This window comes from Monodelphis domestica, chromosome 1, assembly GCF_027887165.1.
Source record: "Monodelphis domestica isolate mMonDom1 chromosome 1, mMonDom1.pri, whole genome shotgun sequence".
Lineage (NCBI taxonomy): Eukaryota > Metazoa > Chordata > Mammalia > Didelphimorphia > Didelphidae > Monodelphis > Monodelphis domestica.
In genome coordinates, this window is record NC_077227.1 from 153,687,909 (window position 1) to 153,714,233 (window position 26,325).

At 33.9% G+C, this 26,325-nt stretch overlaps 1 protein-coding gene across 25 annotated transcripts in view; it reads right to left on the bottom strand.

Moving 5' to 3' along the window:
• The window catches only part of HERC1 (HECT and RLD domain containing E3 ubiquitin protein ligase family member 1), a 242,772-nt gene that overhangs the window by 72,644 nt on the left and 143,803 nt on the right, over positions 1 to 26,325 (bottom strand). For 14 of the 25 annotated variants that reach the window (XM_056820227.1, XM_056820224.1, XM_056820228.1 and 11 more), the window contains 15 exons: positions 25,938 to 26,058; positions 24,771 to 25,008; positions 24,427 to 24,620; positions 21,264 to 21,419; positions 20,976 to 21,082; positions 19,317 to 19,427; positions 19,055 to 19,231; positions 18,236 to 18,475; positions 15,178 to 15,261; positions 12,097 to 12,617; positions 9,480 to 10,255; positions 8,354 to 8,398; positions 7,301 to 7,499; positions 2,676 to 2,836; positions 1,551 to 1,667 (listed from right to left, as the gene is read on the bottom strand). In XM_056820227.1, the coding sequence (XP_056676205.1) occupies positions 1,551 to 1,667; positions 2,676 to 2,836; positions 7,301 to 7,499; positions 8,354 to 8,398; positions 9,480 to 10,255; positions 12,097 to 12,617; positions 15,178 to 15,261; positions 18,236 to 18,475; positions 19,055 to 19,231; positions 19,317 to 19,427; positions 20,976 to 21,082; positions 21,264 to 21,419; positions 24,427 to 24,620; positions 24,771 to 25,008; positions 25,938 to 26,058 (3,247 nt within the window). The remainder of the gene's footprint in view (positions 1 to 1,550; positions 1,668 to 2,675; positions 2,837 to 7,300; positions 7,500 to 8,353; positions 8,399 to 9,479; positions 10,256 to 12,096; positions 12,618 to 15,177; positions 15,262 to 18,235; positions 18,476 to 19,054; positions 19,232 to 19,316; positions 19,428 to 20,975; positions 21,083 to 21,263; positions 21,420 to 24,426; positions 24,621 to 24,770; positions 25,009 to 25,937; positions 26,059 to 26,325) is intronic. The other 11 variants (XM_056820258.1, XM_056820231.1, XM_056820264.1 and 8 more) reach the window with 4 other exon arrangements.

Consider the following 26,325-nt stretch of genomic DNA (forward strand, 5'->3'; position numbering starts at 1 on the left):
CTATTATGTGTGAAGCATTCTTGTAGGCACTGAGAATAAAAATTCAAAAGTGAAAATAGTCCCTGCCCTCAAAGAGCTTATATTCTAATTAGAAAGACAACATTCACATACACAAGTACATACAGAACTCAAGCAAAATGAATTCAAGGTAGTTTTTTTTTTTAAATCCTCACCTTCCAACTTAGAATCAATACTGTGTATTGGTTCCAAGGCAGAAGAGTGGTAATGGCTAGGCAATGGAGGATAAGTGACTTGCCCAGGGTCACACAGCTAGGAAGTGTCTGAGGCCAGATTTGAACCCAGGACCTCCCATATCTAGGTCTGGCTTTCAATCCACTGAGCCAGCCAGCCAGCCAGCTGTCCCCTACAAGGTAAGTTTTGAGTAAGTATACTAGTATCAGAGGTAATCAGAGAAGCTGGCACTTGAATTGAATCTTGAAGGAAATCAGACATTCCAAGACATAGTATTAGAGAGGATTAAGTGTATTCTAGCCATGAGAGACAGCCAATGAAAGTTACAGAAATGGAAGATAGAATGTTATGTATGAAATAGCAAAAACAAGCTGGTATAGTTAGATCTCAATATGTGTGAATGGGAAGAATATTAAAGACTGAAAACATGGGAAAGGGCAAAGAGAGATATTCAATAGCAAATATTCAATGAAAATTTATAAAAATGTAAATTATTAAAATTTTAAATTAAGTGATTACCGGCTGTCACTAGCCAATTCAGCAGTTTCTAAAGTAGAGTTCAAAAGAGAATCTTAGACTAGAAAGCTAAAATCACATAGCAATTATATGAAGTGTTGGGTTGTACTGAACTGTATTGAAGTCTTAAAGAGTCCAAATATAATGTAGTTTTACTGTTATTAATAATGAAAACAGATCATTAAAGGAATGTTAGCAAACATTTTCCTTTCTATCTATAGGTTTTCCTTTCAGATGTCTGGAGGATTTATAGATGAAACTGAAAGGAAAGAAGTCTACACAGGTCTAGGGGTCATATTTTGTTTGATAAATTACCATGGCCAAAGATTCATCACCTTTGCCAACTAACAGATTAGTAATGAACATTTCTTTAATTTACTTAGGTTAGTCCCTGAACAGCAAAAATATTCCATCATTGTGATCATATTTGAAACCTTTCCAATTTGATGAATCCAAGGTTACTTTCATGGCACAATGAAGTTACAGTTGACTTACATGGAAGGCATGAAAACACAACAGCACATCAAGGATCTGTGACTTGACTGGAGTAGAAATCCCCCAACCAAGGTAGATCATAACCCATCTATTATCTATACTTTATACTTTTTTAGAGAGTGCTTAGAAAAGACTTAGTGATTTAAGTGATTGGTCCACAATTGCACGGTTATTAATGTTGGAGGTGGAATATAAAAACAGGTTTCCAGATTCCAAACTCATCACTCTATATCGACTACATTATATTGCTACTCAGAGAATGCATAAATACCTAGAAAGAACAGTGCCTTTAAAATAAATGGTGCTTCTTACTTCTACAGATTCAGAGGAGTAAACATTTGTTCTACCTGTGGCTTCCATAGCTTTTGCGATCTGTCGAAGAGAGAATCCCATTTCCAACAAAGGCACTGCAATAGCTGGTGGAGGAGGGGAAGTTGAAAGTCTGCTACTTGGATCAGATAAAGCTGAAAAGAAAGGGAAATATGGATCTTGATAGCACTAAAACAACCACCACAGGTTTAATTGTGCTAAAGTGGTATAGGAGAGAAAAGCTTAGGTATATAACAAAGATAAAACTAGTTTACATTATTTCTGTATTAAATTCTTAATAATCAATAACAATAACTCAATAACAATAACTCAGAATTTAAGTCTGGAAGGAATCTCTATGACCATCTTATTCCACTTCCAGGTAAATATAAGTTCCTTGATGGCAGAGCAAGGAGAGTTTCTTTTATTTCTTTTTTGTTTCTAGCTCAAGCACAGCACCTGGCACGGCACATCATGGATTCTTGACAAATGTTTGTTGATTAGCTAGGTAATTCTAGTTATTAGGAAGATTTCTTTTACACATCAAACCTTATTTCTCTCCATTGCTTCCAAGAGAAATTAATTCATTCCAGACTTCACTTTATAAATTAAGATATCTTCTTATAGCCACTTGTACATTTAAGTCATATAGTAAACACATTATCTATCAGAGTATGATGAATAAAATCTTTTCTTACATTACTTCATAAAACCTCTATTTTTCCATTATGCCCACAGTAATACTCTCGGGAATTATTGAGATCTATAGGACAATTATAAATGGTTGCAAAACTGAATGGCTCATGCCTGTTTTATCTGCTTTCACGTTCCACCTTCATTTCCTTTGCTGCCAGTCTGTCAGCTTTCAATGTTGTCAGTATTACCTACCTCAAACCAGTCCCCCTTTCTCAAGCCTTCTCTTCTACTCAATTTATTGTTCTTAATCTGCTGTGTCCTGGAAAGATGCTATAGTTCAAGCCTAATTGTACCATAAAGCAATTTGATAGCCTAATTCCTCTTTTGTTAAAGAAAAGTTATTATTCCATTTCTAGTGGTCAAAACAGAAGTCCCACATGCAATCATGCTAATGAACTCCTTCTACTCACCATATAATAATGGAAATTCTGATAAAAAAAATACTAATAATATCAATAGCTACAAACCTGTTCGATTGGTAGGCCTTGTGGATTGTGAGTCAGGAGAAGTCAGGCTTTGTCTCCTTCCAACTTCATCAGAAGGAGATGTTGGTAAGGAGGATATTGGTGGAGTCTGTGCACGTCGAGTGGGAAGAACAGTAGTAGTTGGATAACTGGAGAACATTTGCCTTTAAAAGAACAATAATGGCAAGATGTTTACTCCAATTATAAAAATCAAAAATTCCTTTGCAAAACTGTTGGGTAAATATCACAAGGTGGAAAAGGCTACCCACATGGATAAAATAAAGAATACCTCCTTTCTCAAAACCATAAGCTGAGTAGAGTGATGAGGAATAAAAAGGAGTTAGCTACATACCAGTTAAGACTAGGACTGAAATAAAAGCCCAAGGCAGCCTAAAATTTTACTACCTTTTATCCACCTGGGTAATTACTTCCATTTAATTGCCAAAAAACTGAAATTTAAATTTCTGATCTTAGCACTGCTACCCACCAATAGGGAAATGACATTATTGAGAAAAGAGCTTAAACTATGTGAGTCCATTTGTGGGCAGAATAGACATTCTTTTGATGATGACAAAAATATAATGTTTGATATAGAAGAGAAAGATGAAATATAAAATGTACATATCAAAGCAGTTTGTCAAATGCTATAGAAATATAAAATGTATTTAATTATTTTTAATTACAAGAGGCAGTTAAGTGGCACAACTGACAAGAGCATGGGACCAGAGTGAGGGAGACCTGAGTTCAAATGTGGATTTAATTTCTCATAGGTAGTAGGACCCTGAGACACTTAAAACTCAGTTGGCTTCAGTTTCCTCATCTGTAAAATGAGGATAACGATGGCACCTATTTCTCAAGATTCTTATGAGGATTTTTTGGTAAAGCACTTTAGAAACTTTAAAAAGCACTATATAAGTGCTAGCTATATAAATACCACTTCAGAACTTTTTTCTTTCTTTATTAACTAAAGATACCAAAAAGAACTGATTCCCAAATACAGTAGTATGAGGCAAGCAGACAGATGAATGTAGCCAGACTGGGAGCTGGGTCATAGTTGTTCAACTTTTGTTTTCAAAGAGGGCCAGTATCATCACAGGGCAAGTCTTGACTTGCCCACGAATTGGATTTAAGCGAGGCAGAGTTGCACAAAGTCATCAGCCTCACTCTCTCTTCCAGAATTAACGTCTAATGGCAAGACAAAATCACAATGGTCTAGGATGCAATAGATGATCTTGGTATCTTTGATGTCTAAGTTCTAAAGCACTCTATACAACCTAACTTACGCAATCTTCACGGCCACTGGAAGAGATTGTTCTCATTTATCTATTCAGCTGGGGAAGTCTTCACTTTCTTACGGTAAATAGCTCCCCTAAATCACCAACTGGCTTGAGGCTTATCAGCTACCCATAACCTGGTTTTAGCCCGTCTGCCTAGATGGTACTGCCAGGGTGTGGCCATTTTGCATGCTATGGCTTCTTGGCACCACAGATGAGAGTTCAGTGAAAGGTAGACACCAAAGGTAGATGAGAAGCCCTGAAAAACATTTGGCAAGCCTCATAGCAGAAGTGTTCATCTTCCCTTAACATCCCCCAAACCCCAGGTCAGGGAAGACATGAACAAGATAAAGTTTTGGGTGTCAAGCAAAGCAAAAGAATAAACAAAAACAGTAAGAGTGGAAAAACGGGGTCAACAGATACCACAGTGATGATACATCTATTCTATTTCCTGGGGTTCTGTTAAAAGGGGCAAAGAGAATTTCCCTGTCAAATCCTAATTATAAATTGGACTACTAGGGAAAGAATATTAATTTTACAGAAAGTGGGGGGAGAGAGGAAGAGGATTTGGAGAAGAGGGAGGAAAAAAAGGAAATAACTCCAGTTCTCCTATCTCAAGTTAGTTACAATTCAAATAATATTCTTTCTAAAAGAACTTTTAGCAAAGGTTTAATTTTACACACAAATATAGAGCAAAATCAAAGCCAATATTTTAACAAGCAGCCATCAAGCCCCCCCCCCCCACCTCCAGGGCTTTGATATTTCTTATTTCTAATCTATTTCAGCCACTCATCAGAGCAGTCATAACTAAAATCTCATTGTCATTCAAATCTGTGCAACTTTCCAAATACGTGACTTGAATGACCCATTTTTCATTTTCTCATCCCTCACCTTCATTCCTTTTATATCAATGCCTCATCCATTGAGTGGCCTTCATCACCTAATATTCCCTCCTCACTCCTCCAATCTCTGGGCCTCCCAACCCAGTAACCTTGTGCTGTGGTTCTGGTTATATTTGTGACCTCCCTGGTAGAGGAAGTAAATTCCCCCTAAAAACATCTCCAATGAGAACTGCATGGGGCAGAGAAGTGGTTACATGATTTAGGGCTGGCTCATACAGTAAAAGTGTATGTGAGACAGGACTTGAACCTAGGTCTTTTCATCTCCAAGGCTTATTTATCAATCCACCATACAACCAGGCTTGGTTGACTGAGTTCTAGCTTAATTTTCTTCTCTATCCAATATTGAACTGATATGCAAAAACTCATTTATTTATTTATTTATGTTAATTTCTCTATCCTCATACCTTTTGCTCTCCTAACCAACTACTTTTACCTTACCTCCCCCTAAGTTTAAGGTAACTCCTATCTAATCTCTCTTCCCCTCTAATAACCACCTTTGGAAATGATACAAAAGCAAAATTAAGTCTACTAGAAATTTACATTTATATAATCTCAAACTTTCACTGCTTCAGAGTAATTCTTTATTCTTTCCTCACTGATTCAGTCTCTCCACATCTATTCCAAACTTCCTCATCTCTCAGACCTTGGTTCTATCTCTTTTCATTATAGTATCCTTAAGCAAATGATCTCACTTATTACTTTGTTGAGAAGACTGAGGGCATTATGTCTGAACTTCCTCAGTTTCCCTTTTCCACTTCTCTAGAGTTCTCAATGTTCTCACCTATTCTCTCCTGCTCAAAATACTGATCTCTCCACTTCAAAGTTCCACTGGATACAAATTTGATGTATCTAAAACAAAATTGATTTTCACTTAAAATCCCTCTCCTTTCTGAATTTTTTTTAGTCGATGGCATCATCACTCCATCACCTAGACTCAAAACTTCAGTCATCTTCACCTCTTACCTTTCCCTCCACAAATTTCTAGTTTAACCACTTCTACAAAATGTTTTTTTAATGAAAAACATCACCTGTGTTTCTTCTAATTCCATGATCTCTCTCATATAGTCAACAAGCATGTAAGTGTCTACTATGTGCCAAGCAAAGCATTAAGCACTGGAGATACAAAGAAAAGCTAAAATATAAAACTCAAGGTGTTCAAGACAGATATGCAAACAACTATGTACAAACTACATTTATTTGAGATAAACAAGAGATATTCAATGAAGGAAAGATACTAACATTCCCTTCTATCCATTTATATTGTGACAACTCTAGCTCAGGTTCTCAACTCTCTGAATGTAAGAGCTTCCTAGCGGATCCTTTTGCTTCTGGATTATCCTTTCTTTAATACATTCTTTCATGATCAAAATAAACTTCCTGAAGAGAGATCAAGAAGATGAGAAGTGAATCTCTAACTGGCAATAAAAAATTCATTGGTATTTTTGAAAAGAGAAGTTTCAATTAAATAACAAAGTTTATTGGAAGCCAGATTGCAGAAGGGTTAGAAGAGAGTGAGAAAAAGAGTTAGGTTAGCAGCTCACGGGCTGGGTGGTTTTCTGAATGAGTTTAGCTACAAAGGGTAGGAAAGGTATAGGATGTCAGGAACAAGTGAGAGTTTTTTAAAGATGGAATACAGATGAGTATGTAGAAAGTAGGAAAGAAATTAGCAGATAGGGAAAGATGAAAGATTTAGAGGTAGAGCAGAATGACAGCTGGGGCAAAATCAACTGAGGAAGACTGTAACGAATCAGTTAAATGTACATATGAAGGCATTAGTCTTGGCAAAAAGAAAAAGCACCGTTTCATACCAGAGGATGGATGTCTGAGTGATATGGGATCAGGACTAGAGAAGGTGACAGAGACTATCCTGCTCCCTTAATTTTATATCCCAAAGCTTAGCAGAGTACCTGGCATTTACTAAGTACTTACACTAAATGCTTTGACATTCATTCATTCACTCCATTAGATTCTAAGTACCACAAAATGTTTTTGTTATACTATATTCGTCTCTGTTCTCAGAACAGGGATAGGAAAAGGATCTGTAATTTCCCTAGAGGAAACTTCTGGCTGAGCAAGTTCTTCTGCATTCTCAGCAGCTCACAGTGTTAAAGAGTTAAGTAACTTTTCTAAGGTTATACATTATACAGAAAGTATGTGTCAAGAGGTGGAATTTGAACACCCAAGGCTTCCTGCTCCAAGACTGCTCTTTTATTCATACCTCAGTTGCATTTCAACAAAGTGGCTACTTATTAGACTGAATGTTTGGAAAGTCACTTAACTTCCGGGTTTCAGTTCCCCCAACTGCAAAAGGATATTAAACCATTAGTAAAATATCATTTCAACACTGAAATGTTTTAATTCTACAATTTAGAATTTAGCTCAGTACATTTTACCAAAAGAAAGTAACCGACATGATTTAGTATGTATCAGAAGTATACACATTAGAAGCTACCTGAGAAGACTAAGGGGCATAACCCCTGGTGACTCTGAGGCAGGTACCGTCTCAGTATCAGTTACTGGAGTAGTTGCTGTAGTTGTATCTTCCAGAGAACTGCTCATAAAGGATGTTGTACTGGAAGCTGAAGGACTAGTGGTAACTGGTGTCTGTGCCTGTTGTGTCTGATCAGTTTCTTCTGTTTGCTGATCAACTTCTAGAAAATAAATATTTTGTAAAAAACATAAGAATTAATATTTTCAAAAGTGACAATGAGCAGGAGAAATGGCACTAACTTTAAATTGTAAGATGTTGAAAAGTTTGTAGCAAACATACCACTTACTAAAAGTATTAACTCATCAATATTCACAGAAAAATATATGTTGTATTGACATTAATATCTTTAAGGCTATAACTTGTATCTTATACCATGCACACATTAATGTACAAAACATTTTATAACAGTATACTGTTTTTTTTAAAAGGAGATTTTCTTCCATAAAATCATCTAGTTTTTTGCTTGAGTTGGTAGATGTTTTAAAGATGTCTGACTCAACTATTTTTGACTGTGTTTCCAGGCATTCTGATTTAGTCTCGTATTTTAGTCTACAAACAAAAAATGAAGACATGTAAAGGTCATGAGGCTATAGAAGCTAAACTGAACCTATATATTTAATATAGAAATTAAAGATTTTTTCAACACTTCTGATATTTTTCTATCCCCAACTCCACCCCCAATCAAATAAGCAAAGAGCAATTATGAACTCCATCCCTCTTCTATGCCCATACTCCAAGGCTGGAATTTATTCCTTCTGAGCTAACCTCTATCTCAAAGATCCCTCTCTTATTTCAAGACTCATATTTAATGTCTGATCAACTGTGTGTGGTTTATAGCAACTAAATAACCTTTGACATATCAACAGAGTTGACTATGATGAACAATTTCAATGGAGTTGAGCATAGGGTACCAACTTAAACTACTACAGCGTGCCATACTAGAAAGAGCACTGAAGTTGGAATAAGGAGACCTCCTGATTTCTAGTTTTTACTGTCACCCAGTAGGAATGTAACCTTGAATGTAACTGACTTCCTCTTTCTTGGCTTCGGTTTCACCATCTGAAAAATGAATGGGCTGGATTAGATTTCTAAGGTCCTGCCTCATCTCTAAAATCTAGGAATATGCATAGAGATCTTTCCCCATATATTTTCTTAAACTATAATCTCAATATTATTTTATAATTCATCTTTTAATGCGATAGACATCCCTATAAAAACAATCCTTATTTAAACTTAATGTTAGTTAATGGAAATAAAATCAAATTTACTTATGCATATTAAAAACAATAATTGAATAATAATTCAGTGCTTTGTGGCATGCTAAATTTCAGTTTTCAAAAATTGAATTTTATCTGATTCTAATGTATGTATTGAAACAACTATTTTTTAAAATAATCACCATCTGGGTTCTAGTTCTGGCTTCACCTTGGACAAAGTCACAACCCTTCCAAGTTTTGGGTTCTCATTTGTAAATTGGCAATCTATAACAATGTGCTGTTGTGAGGAAAAGATAAGATAACATATGTAAAAAAAAAGCTCTGAATATTGTAATCTCCATAAATGAGGTAGTAGTACTAGTAGTACAAAAGCATCAAAGAAGGATAGTTCAGATGCCTTTTAGGGGAAAAAAATGACAGATATTTACTGTTATTACTATAGAAAATTACTTATAGGGGGCAGCTGGGTGGCTCAGTAGATTGAGAGCCAGGCCTAGAAACAGAAAGTCCGAGGTTTAAATCTGGCCTTGGACATTTCCTAGCTGTGTGATCCTGGGCAAGTCACTTACCCCCATTGCCTGGCTCTTACTACTGCCGTAGAACCCAGTATTGGTTCTAAGACAGAAGGTAAGAGTTTAAAAAAGAAAATTACTACAGTACTTTAGAAAACTATACTATACTAAATCTAATGTCTATATTTATAGAAAAATTACTATAGAATTACTATAGGAAAAAAATGGTTAAATTATTTTATTGATAACAATATTTATAAGGATATGACAAAAGGACACTACTACTACTACTACTACTACTACTACTACTACTACTACTACTACTACTACTACTACTACTACTACTACTACTACTACTACTACTACTACTACTACTACTACTATTACTACTACTACTAATAGAAAATATACCTTGTTTGATTTTGCCACCAAATTGGTCTTCCAAAAGGCCATGGACTACTAATTTGTAGATCATAGCTTGGGCTCTTTCCAAGTCTGCCAGTCCTAAAGCTCTCTTTATGGGAGATCGCATGACTGCTCTTTTCACCATGTGTCGCATCAAGAACTGCAGCGCTGCACGCATTTCAACATCTTCATGAACAACTGGAGAACTTGCACAATCTGAGTTGTGACCATTTTCAGCTAAGACTTTTGGTATCAATAACAATTCAGCATACTTACTACAACTAAGAAGAGCACTAAGTGATTTCATAGCACCAAGATAGAGGTAAGACAATTGTACAGCTCTTATTTCTGACTGAGCAATATCATGGTTTTTGGAAGTATGCTCATGGTTTTTTCGTTTTCCTTCTACTATTTGGTGTTGGGACTCCACAGTTTGTGGTGCCGAATCTAAAGAAAATGAAGGTATTTCATTTTCTGACTTGGAGTTTGTAGCGCCATGACTTCTGGCATCATCAGAACTTAAACTTGTCCTTACATCTGAAGTAGGATCAGCCTCTGTTTTTTGTTCAATGTCCCCTTTCTCTTCAGATTCATGCCGGTGTTTCTTTTCATGTCTCTTAGTGCTCTGTTTGCCCATATCTTCATGAATGCCAGTCAGATAAGTGAGATCCAGCAGCACAGAAGCTGTCAATCCACGAAATCTTGCAACATCAAAGGGCAGCGGTTCACAGGGTTCCAGATTATACAATGGAGTATCACTAGGCGACCAAAAAGTTGGGAAGCTTTAATAAAGATCAGAATGACACAGGAAGAAGCAAGTGAGGGACAGACAAGAGGAAAGTATAGGAAATAACAAAGACAAAAATAAGGTGCATAATGTATATAATAGAGAATAATTTAAATGAACTGAAAGTGTTTTAAATTTAATACAAACAGAGAAAAGAATAAGAATATGATTAGAAAATAGGAAAATGTGATACTGAATGCAAAGGCAATGAGACATGCACATGTTTTCAACAATGAATACAAATTATTATGTAATTTGTAAAAAAAAAAACCCTTATTTTGAATGTTAATCTAATATACCTGATTTATTCTTTGTTATGGTTCATTTACTATTTTAATAAAAAAGTATTTAATTTTAAAATTCCCTACTTATATTCTAAAACTAAAGCTTTCAATTTGTAATATAAGATTCTTAAATTTTAAATATCTCATAAGGATTTTTCAAAATTTAAGAATATTGTAACTCCACAAATTTTTTTTTGCAAGATTAAAATCATTTCCAAAGTTTTGTTGATTTAGACATTGTTTTATGTCAAGTTAACACCCCAAAAGGGTGTTTGTCAGGCACATATTTGGCATCTCAATTATATATAGCAATAGGTAGGATGATAAATGGAAGAATGATTATTATACTTTATTATTTTAATAAACTCATATTTCTTAAATGAAGTCCATTTTTCAATGTAAGAGACTGTCTCAAGAAAACTAGCACTTATCAATAGGCTGTCTGAAAAAAAAATGATTAATACAATGCTTTCCTAAACACTGCTGCAAGATAAGCATAAAATTTAAAAAAGCAAAACAAATATTAAAATCATCTATTAGGCAAAAGGCAGCCTGGAGTAGTGAAAAAGCACTGGCCTCAGAGATAGGAGAGAACTAGCTTCAAATCCTGATTCTGGAACTTACAGGCTATACAATTATTATCAAGTCATTGAAGTTCTATGAGCCTTGGTTTCCCCATCTGTTAAATGGAGATAATACCACTGTAGTATTTACCTGACTGAGCTGTAGTAAAGATAAAATGAGGTATAAAAGCTCAACAAACCCCAAGCCAGGAGGTTATTCAAGAATGACTCAAGTGTCATTACAAAGAATAGATTAAATTATCATGCAGAGAGCTATATTAAATAAATCATGCAATAAAGAAATTCAAAGTGGCTTAAAAAGTGGCTTCTGAGCATAGGGCTTGTATGAAAGACACAAGTCAGCCACACATAGGTACATGTAGGCTCATTTAATTACATAAACTATACCATTTTCATTTCTAGTCAAAACCTTTTATTTCTACACAAAATATTTCATCAGTGGCAGATATAATTACACATTTAAAGAAATAATTTGGTTGTTTATATTAATGGAGGGAAGATAAAGCAAAAATAAGTAAAAATCACAAACAACCCAAAATCTAATTCAAATTTCTCCATTTCCCAATTCAAAGACCTACTATGCTATAATGTAATGAACAAATCTGAGATTTCCTACCTCCTTTTTCCTATCTGTATTTAAGAAACACATGAAATGACCAGAAGGTAAATGACCAAAATAAATATTTGAAATGAGATGTACATTTAAATCTTAAACTATTTACCTTATCCATAAAAATGCTTGACATTTAACTAAGACGATAATTAAAAATATATTCATACACATATATACCTTTCTCTAAAATATACATACATATCTATATTTTCAACTATCCTCAGTTCAAAATGAACATGATCACTGACAATCACAAAAAAATACTTTTAAAAAAGTTCATTTAAAATGTCTACTACTTATTCTCTATAGCTGATGACTTGTTCAGTTATTCAAAATTTACTTGAATATGCCATACCTGACAGTAATTTCTGCTTCATCCCACTGGACCTTGGCAGATGTACTACCTTCTTTGACCACGCCAAGTAAGGTGGCATGACGTCCAGTCTGCTTGTGAACACATCGACCTCCAACTCTAAGACCAGCATCAACTCCACCTATCACTGCAAGCACAGGCCACACCTCTATGCAGAGTGTCTTCAATTGTAGCTCTGAGAGGTCAGCAAGACCGTGCCTACTATGTTTACCTTTCTCTTCCTCTTTGTTCTCTTTTTCCTCTCTCATCTCATTCTCTTCTCGGCTTTGAACCGAGCGACTTTTCTTTAGTTTTTGACCAATTTCTTTAATGCACATCTTAATTTTATGTAGTCTTTCCATCATTTTCTTGTTTATGCAATGTGTCCAACGGTCTGTTCGATGAAGAATACGAATTAACTGAATAGTGGCCTCAGCGAGCACTGCAGCTACAGGGCTACATATAGGATCACCAGGAAGCAAGTCTCTTGGTGTACCCCGCATCTGCATATCACAGATTTTCACCTAAAGAAAAAAAAGAAAGAGAGAATGGTCAAATGCCATATAAACACTAGCTACAAGATCAGGTTTACCACCAGAGTTTAAGAGGCCAATATTCATGTCCTCTAAAGGAGGAGTTTTTAACACTTACAGGTCCCTGAGCACTCAGTTGGACCCAACAGACCCCTTTTTCTCAGGATATTTTTAAATAATTGGAGGGAATGCTAAATTTCAATTAGAGGTTAGTAAAAATAATGATGCCATTTTTCTCCCATTCAGGTTCACAATCCCTCCTGAAATCTATTCCCTTGGACCCCAGGTTATGATTCCCTGTTTAGAGTAAAGTTATCTGACTTTATGAGATCCCCGTGGCCTGGAAACCTTAATAAACTGCTAAACTATTATAATGTAGTATACTCAAATGAAAATATTACAATGTCATAAGGAAGAACTAAAGCAACAGGAGTTGAGTGCTCTTTTCTCCACCCCTCAGGAGAAATCTTATGCAATGCTTCCTTCTATTATGGAAAGCTGACTTACAATTTTACTTCCCTAAGATATTTCCATTTAACTTTGTGGGAAGGATGAGAAAAGGCCTACAGTTACATTAATTCTTCCTTATGACATTATACTTATATTTAGAAATACTAGAATATCATGGTTTTGCATGTTCTAAAGAACACTGAGCTAGAGAATCATCCACATAATCTGGAGTACATATTCAATTATTTTCAGTTGTGAGATATTTCTAGAGCATATATATAAATATATACATACATATACACATATATGTGTGTATATAAAAATAGTTAAAATAAAATCTTTAAAAATCTGAGTACTAAGGCATTGAATGTTCAAGAAAACTTTTGAAGACACTGCAGAAATTTTATACATTTTACAGATTTCTAAAGCCTTTAATTCTAACAAACAGTAGTAATCTTAACATAAAGGAAGTGTTTGCCCAAGTTACCCAGATAACTAAAAATCTAAATAAAAGATGTGAGAAATCAAATATTATTCCACACATATTTAAAATGACTATCTCTAATAAGCAACGAAAGTCTTTTTTTTTTTAAGATCAGCAACAAAAACTCAAGCTCCATATTCAGAATAAAACATTCTCATTGGAAAGCAGAAAGAGAACTAGTCTCCAAGTCAAAAAACTTGGATTCAACCTCCAGAAAGACCACATACTAGCTATTCTGGAGCAGATATATATCATAGTGCTGGGTTATAGAGTGCCGAGGCTTGGAGTTGGGAAGATCGGAGTTCAAATTTGGCCATAGACACCATCTGGGAAAAATAATCTAACTTCTTTTTCCCCAGTTTCCTTATCTGTAAATAACATCGACTTTCCCAGGTTTGTTGTGAAGATCAAATGAAATAATTATTGTAAAGCACTGTGCCTGGCACAGAGTAAGTGCTACGTAAATATTGGTCATCATCATCATCATCATGTGACCTTTAATAAGTCACTTAAAATTTCCAGTGATCTCCTGATCTGTAGGTGGCAATGGAACTCATTTTCTTGAGTTCAAATCTGGCCTCAAAACACTTAACTAGTTGTGTGACTCTGGGCAAGACACTTAACCCTGTTTACCTTCATTTCCTCATCTGTAAAATGAACTGGAGAAGGAAAGGGCAAAACACTTCAGTATCTTTGTCAAGAAAACCTTAAATGAAGTCACAAAGAATCTTACAAGAATGAAATGATTAAATAACAACTTGATCTATAAAATGGATTTAATAATATCTACATAAACTCGCAGTGGGTCTATGAGTGAAATTTAAATCAATGTGTAACACTTTGTAACCATTAAGTATTTTGTGACTACCCAGTCCACATCTAGGGAAAGAACCATGGGAATAGAAATGCAGAAGAAAAACATTTGATTCATCACTTGGTAATATAAGTATATGATTTGGGGTTGTGGTTTTTAAAAGATTTCTCTATTACAAATATGAATAATATGGAAATGGGTTTTGAATAATAAGACATATAAACCAGTGGAATTGCTTGTCAGCTCTGGAAGGGGGGAAAGAAGAGGGAAGGGAGAGAACATGAATCATGTAATGATGGAAAAATATTCTAAAAAAAATAATGTGAAATAAAGAAAAAGAATATCCAACTGCTAATGAATGGGGAAGGAAAAATTGCCAAAAATGTTCTCTAGATAGGTCATGACACAAAACCAAGAAAATGTAGTTGGTATAGTACAGACTAGAAAATAAGAGCACAGAATTAAAACACAGGTATTTAGATACAGAAATGGACAATCCCTGCCCTCAAGGAACTTACATTCCAACAAGAAAAAGCAACTCTCATAGAAGTAGTGGCCAGAAGGGAGAGGTACTGTAGACTGAGAAGTCACAGGGATCAAGAGGATCATGGGACAACTGACAGATATGTAATTTCCAAGAAAGCTAGTACTGATTTAATTACTGGTGCCAGTTAGAGGGAGAAAGTTGAGGGGCAGTGGGGAATAGAAGAGATTACACAGTATGTGTAAATTCTATTAGAAATTAATGATAAGCCAAAGCTAGTAATCATTTCCCTTAGTATAAAGACACAATTTAAAAATACCTTTTCTCCAGGATTGCTGCTATAGAACATTACACAAGGATATAACTCCGCTGCATCCACATCTTCAAAAGCTAGTTTAGGTTCCTAGATTTGGGCATGGATGGGAAAAAAAGAAAGAAAAATTAAGGAATAAAACAACACAGTCTTTACTTAAAAGGTCTATAGGTAAAAAAGGAATATGTTATAGATTGCCTAACTAAATGGAGGAGGAGGATGTTTATTTCTTAAAGATCACAAAACTGACACCAATGCAAGATATAGTAATGATAAGGGAATTCAACTACTTAGATATTCTGAAAAAAAAAAGAAGGTATCATAAATTATTGGCTTTTCCTTAAAATCTTTACATGTAGAAATAACAATGAATGGCTGTTAATCTAAATTTAGTACTGATCATGAAGAAAGAATTCATGTTGTTAAAGGAATAGAAACTTTGAGAAAACGTGACTATGTCATAATAGTAAAAATTAGAGAATTCAGGACATAGACACATACTCTAGCCTTTAGGATAGTAAAATGTTCAGAGGGGAAATAAAGGTTAGGTTTCCTAATCCTATAGCCAAAGGCTCAAAAAAAAAAAAAGAGTGGGAAGTTATCAAAATAGGACTGCAGTGATATAATCACAAATTATCTCAGTGAAAAACAATGGAAACATCTAAAGAGAAAATATAATTAAAGGAAATTTTTTTTGACTCAATCAAAGTGAAATTTGTGAAAACAGTAGTCAGTACAGAAAAGGATGTTAGGACCCCATGAGCTTATCATCTCTGAAAGGTGCATGTTCTGTTATAGATAATATATTGTATTATCTGTGTGTTCCTGAGGTGTTCTGGAAATTTCTGTGCTGTAAAAGGCAGAGAGGGAGAAGCTGTGATGGAAAGACATACCCCAAATTGATAGATACTATGTTTCCAGGAACACCCTCTGAGTCATTGCCTCAGCACTAAAAGTTTGTTATTGTCAGAGAATGTGACACTATTAAGGATAACGAAAAAAGCTTTCTTAGATTGTTCACAACAAAAAGAAAAGGAAATAAGCTCTTAGTCTGAATTGATGGTATGTATAACTTTAATAAATAACAAAGAACACTAAGTCAATTATTTCAATTGAATATTCCCTAGCAAGAATAATGACCTTCAAACTAGAAATGATAGAAAAATATAGGGATCAGTGAGGAGTGAAACCATGAGGAGAGAGTAAGCAAACACCTAGTGGGCCTAAATGAGTTCAAATCCTTTATCCTGATAAATTATAACCTAAACATTTGTAAGAACCTGTATGTTACTACTAAATTGCTATCAACAATTTTCGAGGAATTGTGTAAATCAAAAGAGGTAATAGGATAAAGATCATTACTAAATTAGTTTTCAAAAAGAGAAAGATGAGAAATACCACAAACCATATACCAGCAAGCTTTATGATGATTTCTAGCATAATTATATGACAAAACAATCAAATAGACTCTGAGCACTCAGAAAGGGAAATAACAACTAAAAGAAAGCATAGCAAACTAACTTCAATTCTTTTTTAGACTGGGTTGCCAGACCAGCATAATAGGGGATTATTGCAGATATTTATTTGGATTTCAGTGAGGTACATGACAAAGCTACTTTTGATATTCTTGTGAACAAGATGATAAAATATGGAATAAATGATCATGAAGTTAGATGGATTCATAGTTGGCTGACCAACAGTACTCAATGCATTAATTGATGGCGGTCTAGTGGTTTATATAACAGTTTTGTCATTCAACATTTTATCAATAACTTAAAAACACAGAAGGTATGGTTTTTCATCTAGCACAAAACTGAGAAAGATAGCATTATTTTGGACAATAAAAAACATGATTCAGAAAAGTCCTTTAAAAGTTCTAAAGATGGATTGAATTTAACAGGAAATAAATGTGTAATGTCCTGTACATAGTTTAAGAAAAGTCAACTGCACAGGAAGAGAAGACCACCTAGCTTCAAGTAAACAGACTAAAAATTTCAATGAGATGATACACAGGTCTCTTATAGTTCTAACCCTGTGATCCTATAAGATTTTTAGTTGACTGTTAGCTCAATGAAGACAGTGCAATATCTGCCCAGAAAAGGACGACTGAGAATTTAGGTTTCATAAAACAGGTATAGTGTTCCAGGACAAAGGAGGACTATCTAGGATAGTCCAGGACTATCTTAAGCAGTCCATCTTAATTTCTACTCACATCTTATTTAAAAAGCTTGAGTTTACTGAATCCTGCCATACTCTGTGCTGGTCATTCCACATATGGATTACTGCATTCAGTTAGGTTTGCCACATTTAAGAGGAACATTCACAAACTTGAGAGGAAGGTCACCTAGCTGGGGAGAAGATTTGAGGGCATAGTATCTGAATAACAGTTTAAGAAACTAGAGATGTTTGTCTATAAAGATTTCAGGACAGGAAAATAGATATTTTAAAAGTATCTGAAGGACTACCTTCTGGAAATAGGATTAGATTTATTCTATGTAGCTTCACAGGGCAGAACTAGGAAAAAGAAATTACTGAAATTTGCCTCCTTAACAATTCCAGCAGTCCATAAATAGAAAGGGCAACATTTGAAATAGTATGTTCTTTGCCGGTAGACACATTCAAGCAACAACTGGAATATAAGAGAAGCAACAGAAAGAATCCCTACAATAAGAAGTTCAATCAAATGACCTCTAAAGTCCAATCCAACTCTAAAATTCTAAAACACTACATTTTTATGAAATAAAATTTTCCTTGATAAAATTCACAAGAATTTATGTAAATTGACCATATAAAGTAACTACAACTAGTTCTTGATTATCATAGTTAATTGGGAAAATTCTACAAATGCTGATTTATCAAATGGAATTACATATCTTCCTTCTTTTTTCCTCCCAACTCCCTAGCATAGGTACTAATAAATACTATAACAGCAGAAAAGGAGACAGTAAGAAAGAAGAAAATGAAGGGTAGATAATCTACAAACTGGTTGATCAGCCCCTAAATAAATGAATTGAATGTACACTAAAACACAGAAGATATGGATCTTATGAACAAATTTTTGTACCTCTCCATTTTTACCAAAGGAAATGGTTCTGGCCTCCATGTCTAATACACAAGTGATAAAATCTCCTTGAGTAAAACTGGACAATGTCAAGGTCTGCTCTCCATTATGGTACAGGTTTCCACTGTAGGCTCTATACAACCACATATCTGAGGTAGTGCGGTGGTTAAAATCATGTACTGGCCATCGAGAAACTCCAACGCATGTGCCTTCATTACCACGGTTTTCCTTTACAATGTAAAACTACAATAAAATAAATAATTTTCATTAATTCTTTAAGTGATTCTTTAACTATTCTTATTGACTACAATAATCCATATTTAAGGGAAAGGAGTTATATCTATAATCAGCAAACAACTCAAGGAAATAATATTAAAAGGTATTACATAAAATATAACATGCATGTATGATTCATTTTTGTTATTTTAAAATAAAATCACAAACAATACTAAGAAATGAAAATTTCATTACAATGTTTATATCTGCAGATTTTATCCAATTTTATTTTTTATGCAATTCCCAATCATTTTGGCAAGACTATCATAAGCAGTCCATCTTAATTTCTACTTGCATCTCATTAGAAAGTCTGAGATTACTGAGAATTTTGTGAAAGTATTATTCAGGTTAATTTTTGAAATAACATTTTAATGATTTTAGAATTTCTAACTAATCTCTAAGGGGGACTTTTAATCAGATTTAGTTACACTGTTTCTTTATATCATAAGACTATCAGTGGGGAAAAATTGCTATCTTTCATGTATTTTTAAAATTACAAAAAATGAAAAAACAAAAAAATTTAAAGTTTATTGTAATTTCACATACCTTCCACTGATAACATCCAGACGTTACACCTGTTGATGCTAACCCATATCCTTTTCCTCCACTGCCGTGAGTTAAAATCTGTCCATTTTCCACTAAACAGCACTGAGCTTTCTCTGGGTCAAAAGATACTTCTTGAATAGGAAGGTTTTCATCTTCTTCCTCTAATTCTCCTTGCTTCTATCAGAAATGAAGTTTTATTAGTATTTAAGAATTAGCTAACTTTAGGTAATAACTAAAGATAATTATTAGAAAGGTCAGTTACCTGTAACTTCATTTCCTGCTCTTTCTCCTTTATCTGAATTGCATGTTTGGCCTGAGCAATGGGTGTCTCCCACATACAATCCGACAGAAGGGAAAACAATCGTTCAACAACCTATTGAATTGCAAGAGGAAAAAAAAAAAGAAGTATAATTCCAAAGTAGCAATTTTAAGAATTATTAGAAAATGCAAACTATATAATTTGGTAATATAATTACTTTCTATTAGTAAATTGATCATTTTTCAATATGATAAACATTAACTTTATTTGTTTTTCTCAACCTACAAAAACATATTGAACACCTACTATGTGTAGGGGGAGGGAATGATAAGTATTTTTATTGAGCTCCTACTATGTGCCAGGCACTAAGCTAAACTCTTTAAAAATATTATCTCATTTGGTCCTCTCAACAATTCTGGGAGGTGGGTGTATTATTATCTCTTTTTTATACAATTCAGGAAACTGAGGCAAACAGGTTAAATGACTTGTCACATGTCTGATGCCAAATCTGAACTCAAATCTTTCTGAATTCAGACTAAGGGTTTGGTCCACTGTGCTACTTAGTGGTCTCTGTTATTAAATGGTATCTTGTCTTGAAAAAATTTAAGTTTCTTGCTGTCTAAAAGATTAAAGTTGCAAAGTTACCTAATCTGCTGACAGTAAAATAATGTGGATAATATGAGAACTGAATTAGTACTAAATCCTTCAGACGAAAAGCAGAAATACCAAAAAAGTACAAATACAAAGGTACAGATACCATTTAGCAAGCATTAAAAAGTACAGAGACCCAGAAGCTAAATGCTTATTTAAAAAAAAAAAAGGTCCAGTCTGAGGTATTCTCATAAATTTCTTACAATCTGAATTAAGTTTGGTAAAGGTCAGGATTCCTTCAGCACCTCTGTTCTTAACACAGAATCAAACACTCAAAGAGATCTTTGTCTTCAATTCAACATGCATTTCTTAAGTGTCTATTATGGTTAACTCAGTACAAAACAGTGGAGATAGGACCAAAAAAATTAAACTTTCTTGGTCTTCTATTCTCAAGGAACTTACATTCTTGTAGGGGGGCAAAACAGACAAATAAATAAAAACAAGTGACAAACAATAAGTAACTTCAAAATGGAAAAAGTACAAATCACTAAGTGGGGTTGGATCAGAAGAGACACAATGCTGAAGGGGCACCTGAGCTGTGATAAGATACAAGGGTGAGAGAAGGGAGAGTATTTCTGATGCAGCTGAGCATATATGCAGAGACATGAGATGGCCAGGAATAATCACAAAAATCACTAACATGCCCATATACATGGCACAGAGAATGCCTGGAGAAGGGTAGTAAGAAATCACACTAGAAAGAAACACCTCAGTTGTAGAGGATTTTAAGTTTCAGGCTGATAAAACTCTGTCTTATAACTTGGAAGAAACTATCCTTCATTGGAAAGAAATTCCACACAAGTTGGAAATATTCTATTTTTTGTATTATATATTGTAGTAAGGGAAGGTAAAAGTAGCAAGAGTATTATTGACAGGCCTGGATTCCAAGAGCCACTGGATCAGGATTCTAAGCTGTTGAAAGGATAAGCAATAAATACTTGACTGGCTGGTTTTCATATATTGCTTTGGAATATACAAATGATATTTTAGAATGATTTAAAAAATATAAACCTGAGCCATTTGATCATCTTCGACCCCAGATTCACAAGCTGGTAACACAGCTTCAAGGACATGAAGTGCAAGTAATCTAGTCCGTAAATTACCCACCAGTGGAATACCTGAAAAAGAAAAAATATATATATTATTAATATGACCTAGATTTGGAGGGAAAATTGAAGATCTCAAGAAAATTCTCAAAATTACGTTAATTGTTCAATAAATAACATAAAGTACAACCATTGTCTGAATCAGACAACTATGCAATGCAAACTTTTTTTTTAAACCTATGTTATGTTATACCTGAAGAACACTTTTGAGATGCAATGTTAAGAAGCACTTCAGTCCACTTTGGAGAAGCCATTTTTGACTGAATAGCTTTTGAAGACACAACTCTTCTCAGAAAAACCAGAAAATCCCCTAAGTGTAGTTCTGCTGCATGTTGTTTTCTAAGCACAGCTGAAGATTTAAAAGAAAAACTTAAGTTACATCATAAATTTTAAATAAGTAATCTTTAAACAATCATTTATAGCTATATTAATAAAATTACCAGATAATTACATAACTGAACTAGAAAAACAATCTGGGTGAGGAAAAAGTCAAGGAAAAGTAACTAAATAAAAATAATAGTGAAAGGGGCCCTAGTATTACTAGATCTCAAATTATATTCTAAAAGTAGTAATCATCAAAGATATTTGTTATTGGTTTAAAAAAATGATCAATGAAATAGTCTAGATAAGCAAGACTCAGAAGTTATTTCATATAATAGTTTATAAAGTATTTGATAAATACAAGGAAACAGATATGGCCAATGCATACATGGGTTTTCTTTGACTAGTTATTTGTCACAAGGGAGATGCCTAGAGGCAGGTAGAGAAATAACAATGATGTAAAAAAGAGAGACAATGACATTGCTTTTAATCTAAAGGTGAGCTCTTATGGTTAATCAACATGCTACATTAAATGAACTGAAAACCATTAATATTAATATTCTTGCCATAAACCAAACAGGAAGACAAAAAAAAGTTGCACTCAAACAGAAGGAAAGCTCAAGGCTGCTTTCTGGAAAGAAGAACAAAGGAAGAGGCAAAGTTGGCTTCATTGTGCACCAAAATCAATAAGAGATATCATTTAATGGACCACATGATCTTATTCTGCAGTACTCATAATAAAGATAAAGAAGCACCTTGAAAATTTCTGCAACTCATGTGCCTACCCCTATTGCAGATAAAAAAGTAGAGAAAGTCTATGAAGAATTTTACAAAATTATCCAAACCAAATTTATACATACTTTCATATTTAATGACTTTGATGTGAACGAGTAGACAGGTTATAGCAAAAAGTATGTTAAAAAAGATAATCCAAGTTTAAAAGATTAAAGAGGACAAAAGCTTATAGCCTACTCAAAAATCATCATGCCTATTATTAGGAGTACTTCTTCAAAAAAAGATTGATAAGAGTATTACCTCAAAGAAAACAAAGAAAGAGGAAAAGTATCTATATGTACAAAAATATGGCAGAACAAGTTGTGGTATATGAAAGAAATGTAATGCTACTATGATGTAAAAAATTATGAATGGCATGGTTTCAGAGAAATGTGAAAAGCCTTTGAATTTTTTTAAAAAGATCTTTTAAAAACTATTAAGAGAACATCTGACATAAGAAAAATTAAACTGATCATATCTAGATAGGAAATTACTAGCTACTGACAATTCCAGGAAGACCAATGATTAGAAAGAACAAATATCAGTCAACATGAAACTAGAATAAACACAACGAAAAGAGGATATTAAGGGAAAAACTAGTTTCAACTTGATCTATTCAAGCAAGCCACTGGGAAACAAAAGGTTAAAGATATTGTTGACTTTAATTATCAACATCAGTCAGTGACAATGGATGGTTAAAGATTAAAGCTCATTTGTAAAACACTAAGGAGGAAATTAGTAATAGATTACAAGCAGTGGTATCTCCTCATAAAGGAATGTGAAAATAGTGTAGGTAAAAACTTCTTTCCAGAATGCTTTTTATGAGATCCAAATAATTCACATAATCCAAAAACATTTACAGATGAAGCTGGTAGGTGTAGGAAAACAGAACAGATATGTATGCATGCAAGTTATATATTCAAGAATGTCAATAACAACATACAGATATATACACTCACATATAAATATATCTATTTGACTATATTATCTTTAATGACAGAACTATCACACTTAGACCCCAACACTTGAGTCACTGATTGATGTGCTAGGACAAAAAAACAAAAGGCATGAAACGTTAGAGAGTCATAAGATTAAATATGTACTCCCCAAAAGACAGGAAGATAAGAGTACATGGAAAGAAGGAGATAAAACATAATTTTTAAAAAATCATAATCTAATGAAGAAAAGAATAGTCAAATCAATAAGATTTCAGGTCTCCTGAAATCTTTAAGAGCAGTAATTTATACCATGTCATACTATATTGTAAGCTTCAGGAGGCTAGGAACAATGTATCACATGAAATATATATTACCCTCTAGCACCTAGCATAGTAGGTATTTAAATCTTGTGAAATTAATTAGTGGATTTTGTATTCCTAGATTTTAAAAACAAAACAAAACTATAACTTGAAAGGGTTAGGAAGGCTCTCTTCTCCAGAAAGACAGCAGACAAAAAGAGAGAAAAGGCACAGAAAAAAAAGATAGGGAAGGATTCCACATTTAAACTTTAATTATTTTATAATTTAGAAGAGATTTTTTAAAATGGAAAAGAACCTGTCTATACCAAAATATGTATAGCTGCTCTTTTTGTGGTGGCAATGAATTGGAAACTAACGGGATGTCCCTCAATTGGGGAACGGCTGCACAAATTGTGGCATATGATGGTGATGGAATACCATTTTGCTACAAGGAATGAACAGGAGGATTTCAGAGAGGGAAATATATATATGTCAACTGATGCAGAGTGAAATAAGCAGAACCAGGAGAACATTATAAACAGTAACTACAATATTGTGGAATGATCCAATGTAGTAGACTTTACTACTATAATAGTAATACAATTCTGAGGGACTTATGACAAAGAATGCTATTCACCTCCAGAGAAAGAACTGCTGGAGTAGGAATGCATATGAAAACATATGACTTATCATTTGTTTACTTGGGTATATGTTTTTTGGGGAGTTGGTTTTATAATATTGTTCACTTACAAAAAATGAAAAATATGAAAATATGTTTTGCATGGTAATACATGTATAACCCAGAAAAAAAATTTAGAACTATATTACTTTGGAATTTAGCCTGGGGCTCTGTACCTTTTCCTTTCTAAATATCAAATGGGAAGAGTTACTTGTCTTCGGGAAAACTTCAGAAAAAACCTTAAGAAAAACTTTATTACAAGAGGAAATTATCTAGAGAAAGGCACAAATCAACTGAGATATGACAAAAAAAATCAATAAAATAGTTTTTAAATTTATAAGATACCTCTGAAGTCTCTCTTCTCAATATCTCCACAAGGATCAACTTTTTTTTCTTCTTCTTCTTCTTCTTCCTCTTCACCTTCTCCAAAGGAAACCATAAGCAACACACCAGCTTGTAATAATAAATTCTTCAACTGACTACATAATAGATCAAGCAAGGACTGCACTACCTTAGGACTCAATTTGTCAGCATAGGTCCTAAGGAAGAGATCAGAAGGAACAATAAGAAACATAATTTGAAAAATGTTTTAAAGTGAGAAGGAAGACTTTTAATAGAATATATAAATCAAGGGTTTAGGGAAAACTAGAGCCACTAACAATGAGAGAATATTAAAGGAAAATGCTTACCCAGTGGTGATGGCCAGAATCTGTAGCAGTCTTGTACTGGCAACTTTCAAAGCTATGCTAAGTTGAGAAATACCAGTTTTGGGCAACAGCTGCAGAGGTTGCCCTAGCATAGTATCTGTGCCACATAATTGTGACAATACATTTAAGAGACCAGTGGAAATTGCCAAAGAAACATCAACTGGTTGGTAGTGAACACTCAGAGCAAAAACTGTTACCAAGAGGAGACGCTGTTGAGCTTCTAAAAAACAAGGTAAAAAGATTAAGTTAGACAGTAATCTCTGAAGGTGAAAACACCAAAGTATAAAGAGAGTAAAAACAGCAAAGAACAAAATTCCCAACACAAAGTGTGATTTTCATAAAAGTTTGTGTTGTAATATTCAATTCAATAAGCATTTATTATGTAGCAGCTATCTGTTAAGGCACTATTATGCTAGGAAGTGAACATATAAAGCCAAAATAAAAAAACATTTTCAATTCTTAGAGCATACACAAACAAAATGACTTTTCTAAAACTCAGATCTGATCATTTCACTCCCCTATCAAACTACTAGTTCTCTTTTACCAAATATAAATTCCTGTTTTATATCAAAAGTACTTTACAATCTGACTCCAACTTATCTTTCTAGCCCTATATTATGCTACTGCCCTTCATCCATTCTAGGATGCAGCCAAAATGACCTCTTATTTATATTCCTTATCAATAACTCCATTTTCCATCCCTATGTTTCTGTGGTGGCTGTCCCCTTGGTTGATAATGTACTCTCTTCCTCCATATACACACAATTCTTAGTTCCCTTTAAGCACTCTGCTCAAGTGTCATCTTCTACATAAAACTTTTGCTGATCTCCTCAGCTGTCAGTGCACCTTCCTACCCAATACTCTATTTTGTACATACCTACATATGTATATATATGCTTTTTCCAACAGACCTTGGAAGATATATTTTCGGTATTTGATTTTTGCCTTTATATTTTAAACACCTGGTTTTCAAGTGCCTAGGCACTAAATAAATACTGACTAAATGGTCTTCTACCGGAGGGATACAACTTTTAGATGAATTTTTTTCTCCATAAATTCATCCACTAATGTTATAATGATGATAGAGAAATACACATATGTGAACTTAATACCAATTGTCATTTGTATCTGAAATTTCATAGGACTCACCAATGTGGTGTTTATTTGCTTGCAGGGCTCTCTCCAAAGTTGCAGACAATTGCTGATAAATCTTATGTACAGCCACTTGAATTTCAATCTGAATATTTCTCTTTGCTGCTCTGATGCCATCCTAAGTTAAAAATAGTAATTTACTCTTTATTAACAGAAATGTCGGCTCCTACCTTGTAGAAATTGCAGTGTTTATTTGTTATCCAATCCATGCTAAAATTTACTTTACCTCTGCAAGCTTATCAGCAGGAGTACATAAACAATGTGCCTACATTATTATGAAAATACTTACTTTCAATTCTACTTAAATTTAAACTTTCAACATTTTTTTGGTGTTACTAACTTCCTATTCTATAATTTGCAAATATGTAAATGGCCAAAGGATCTA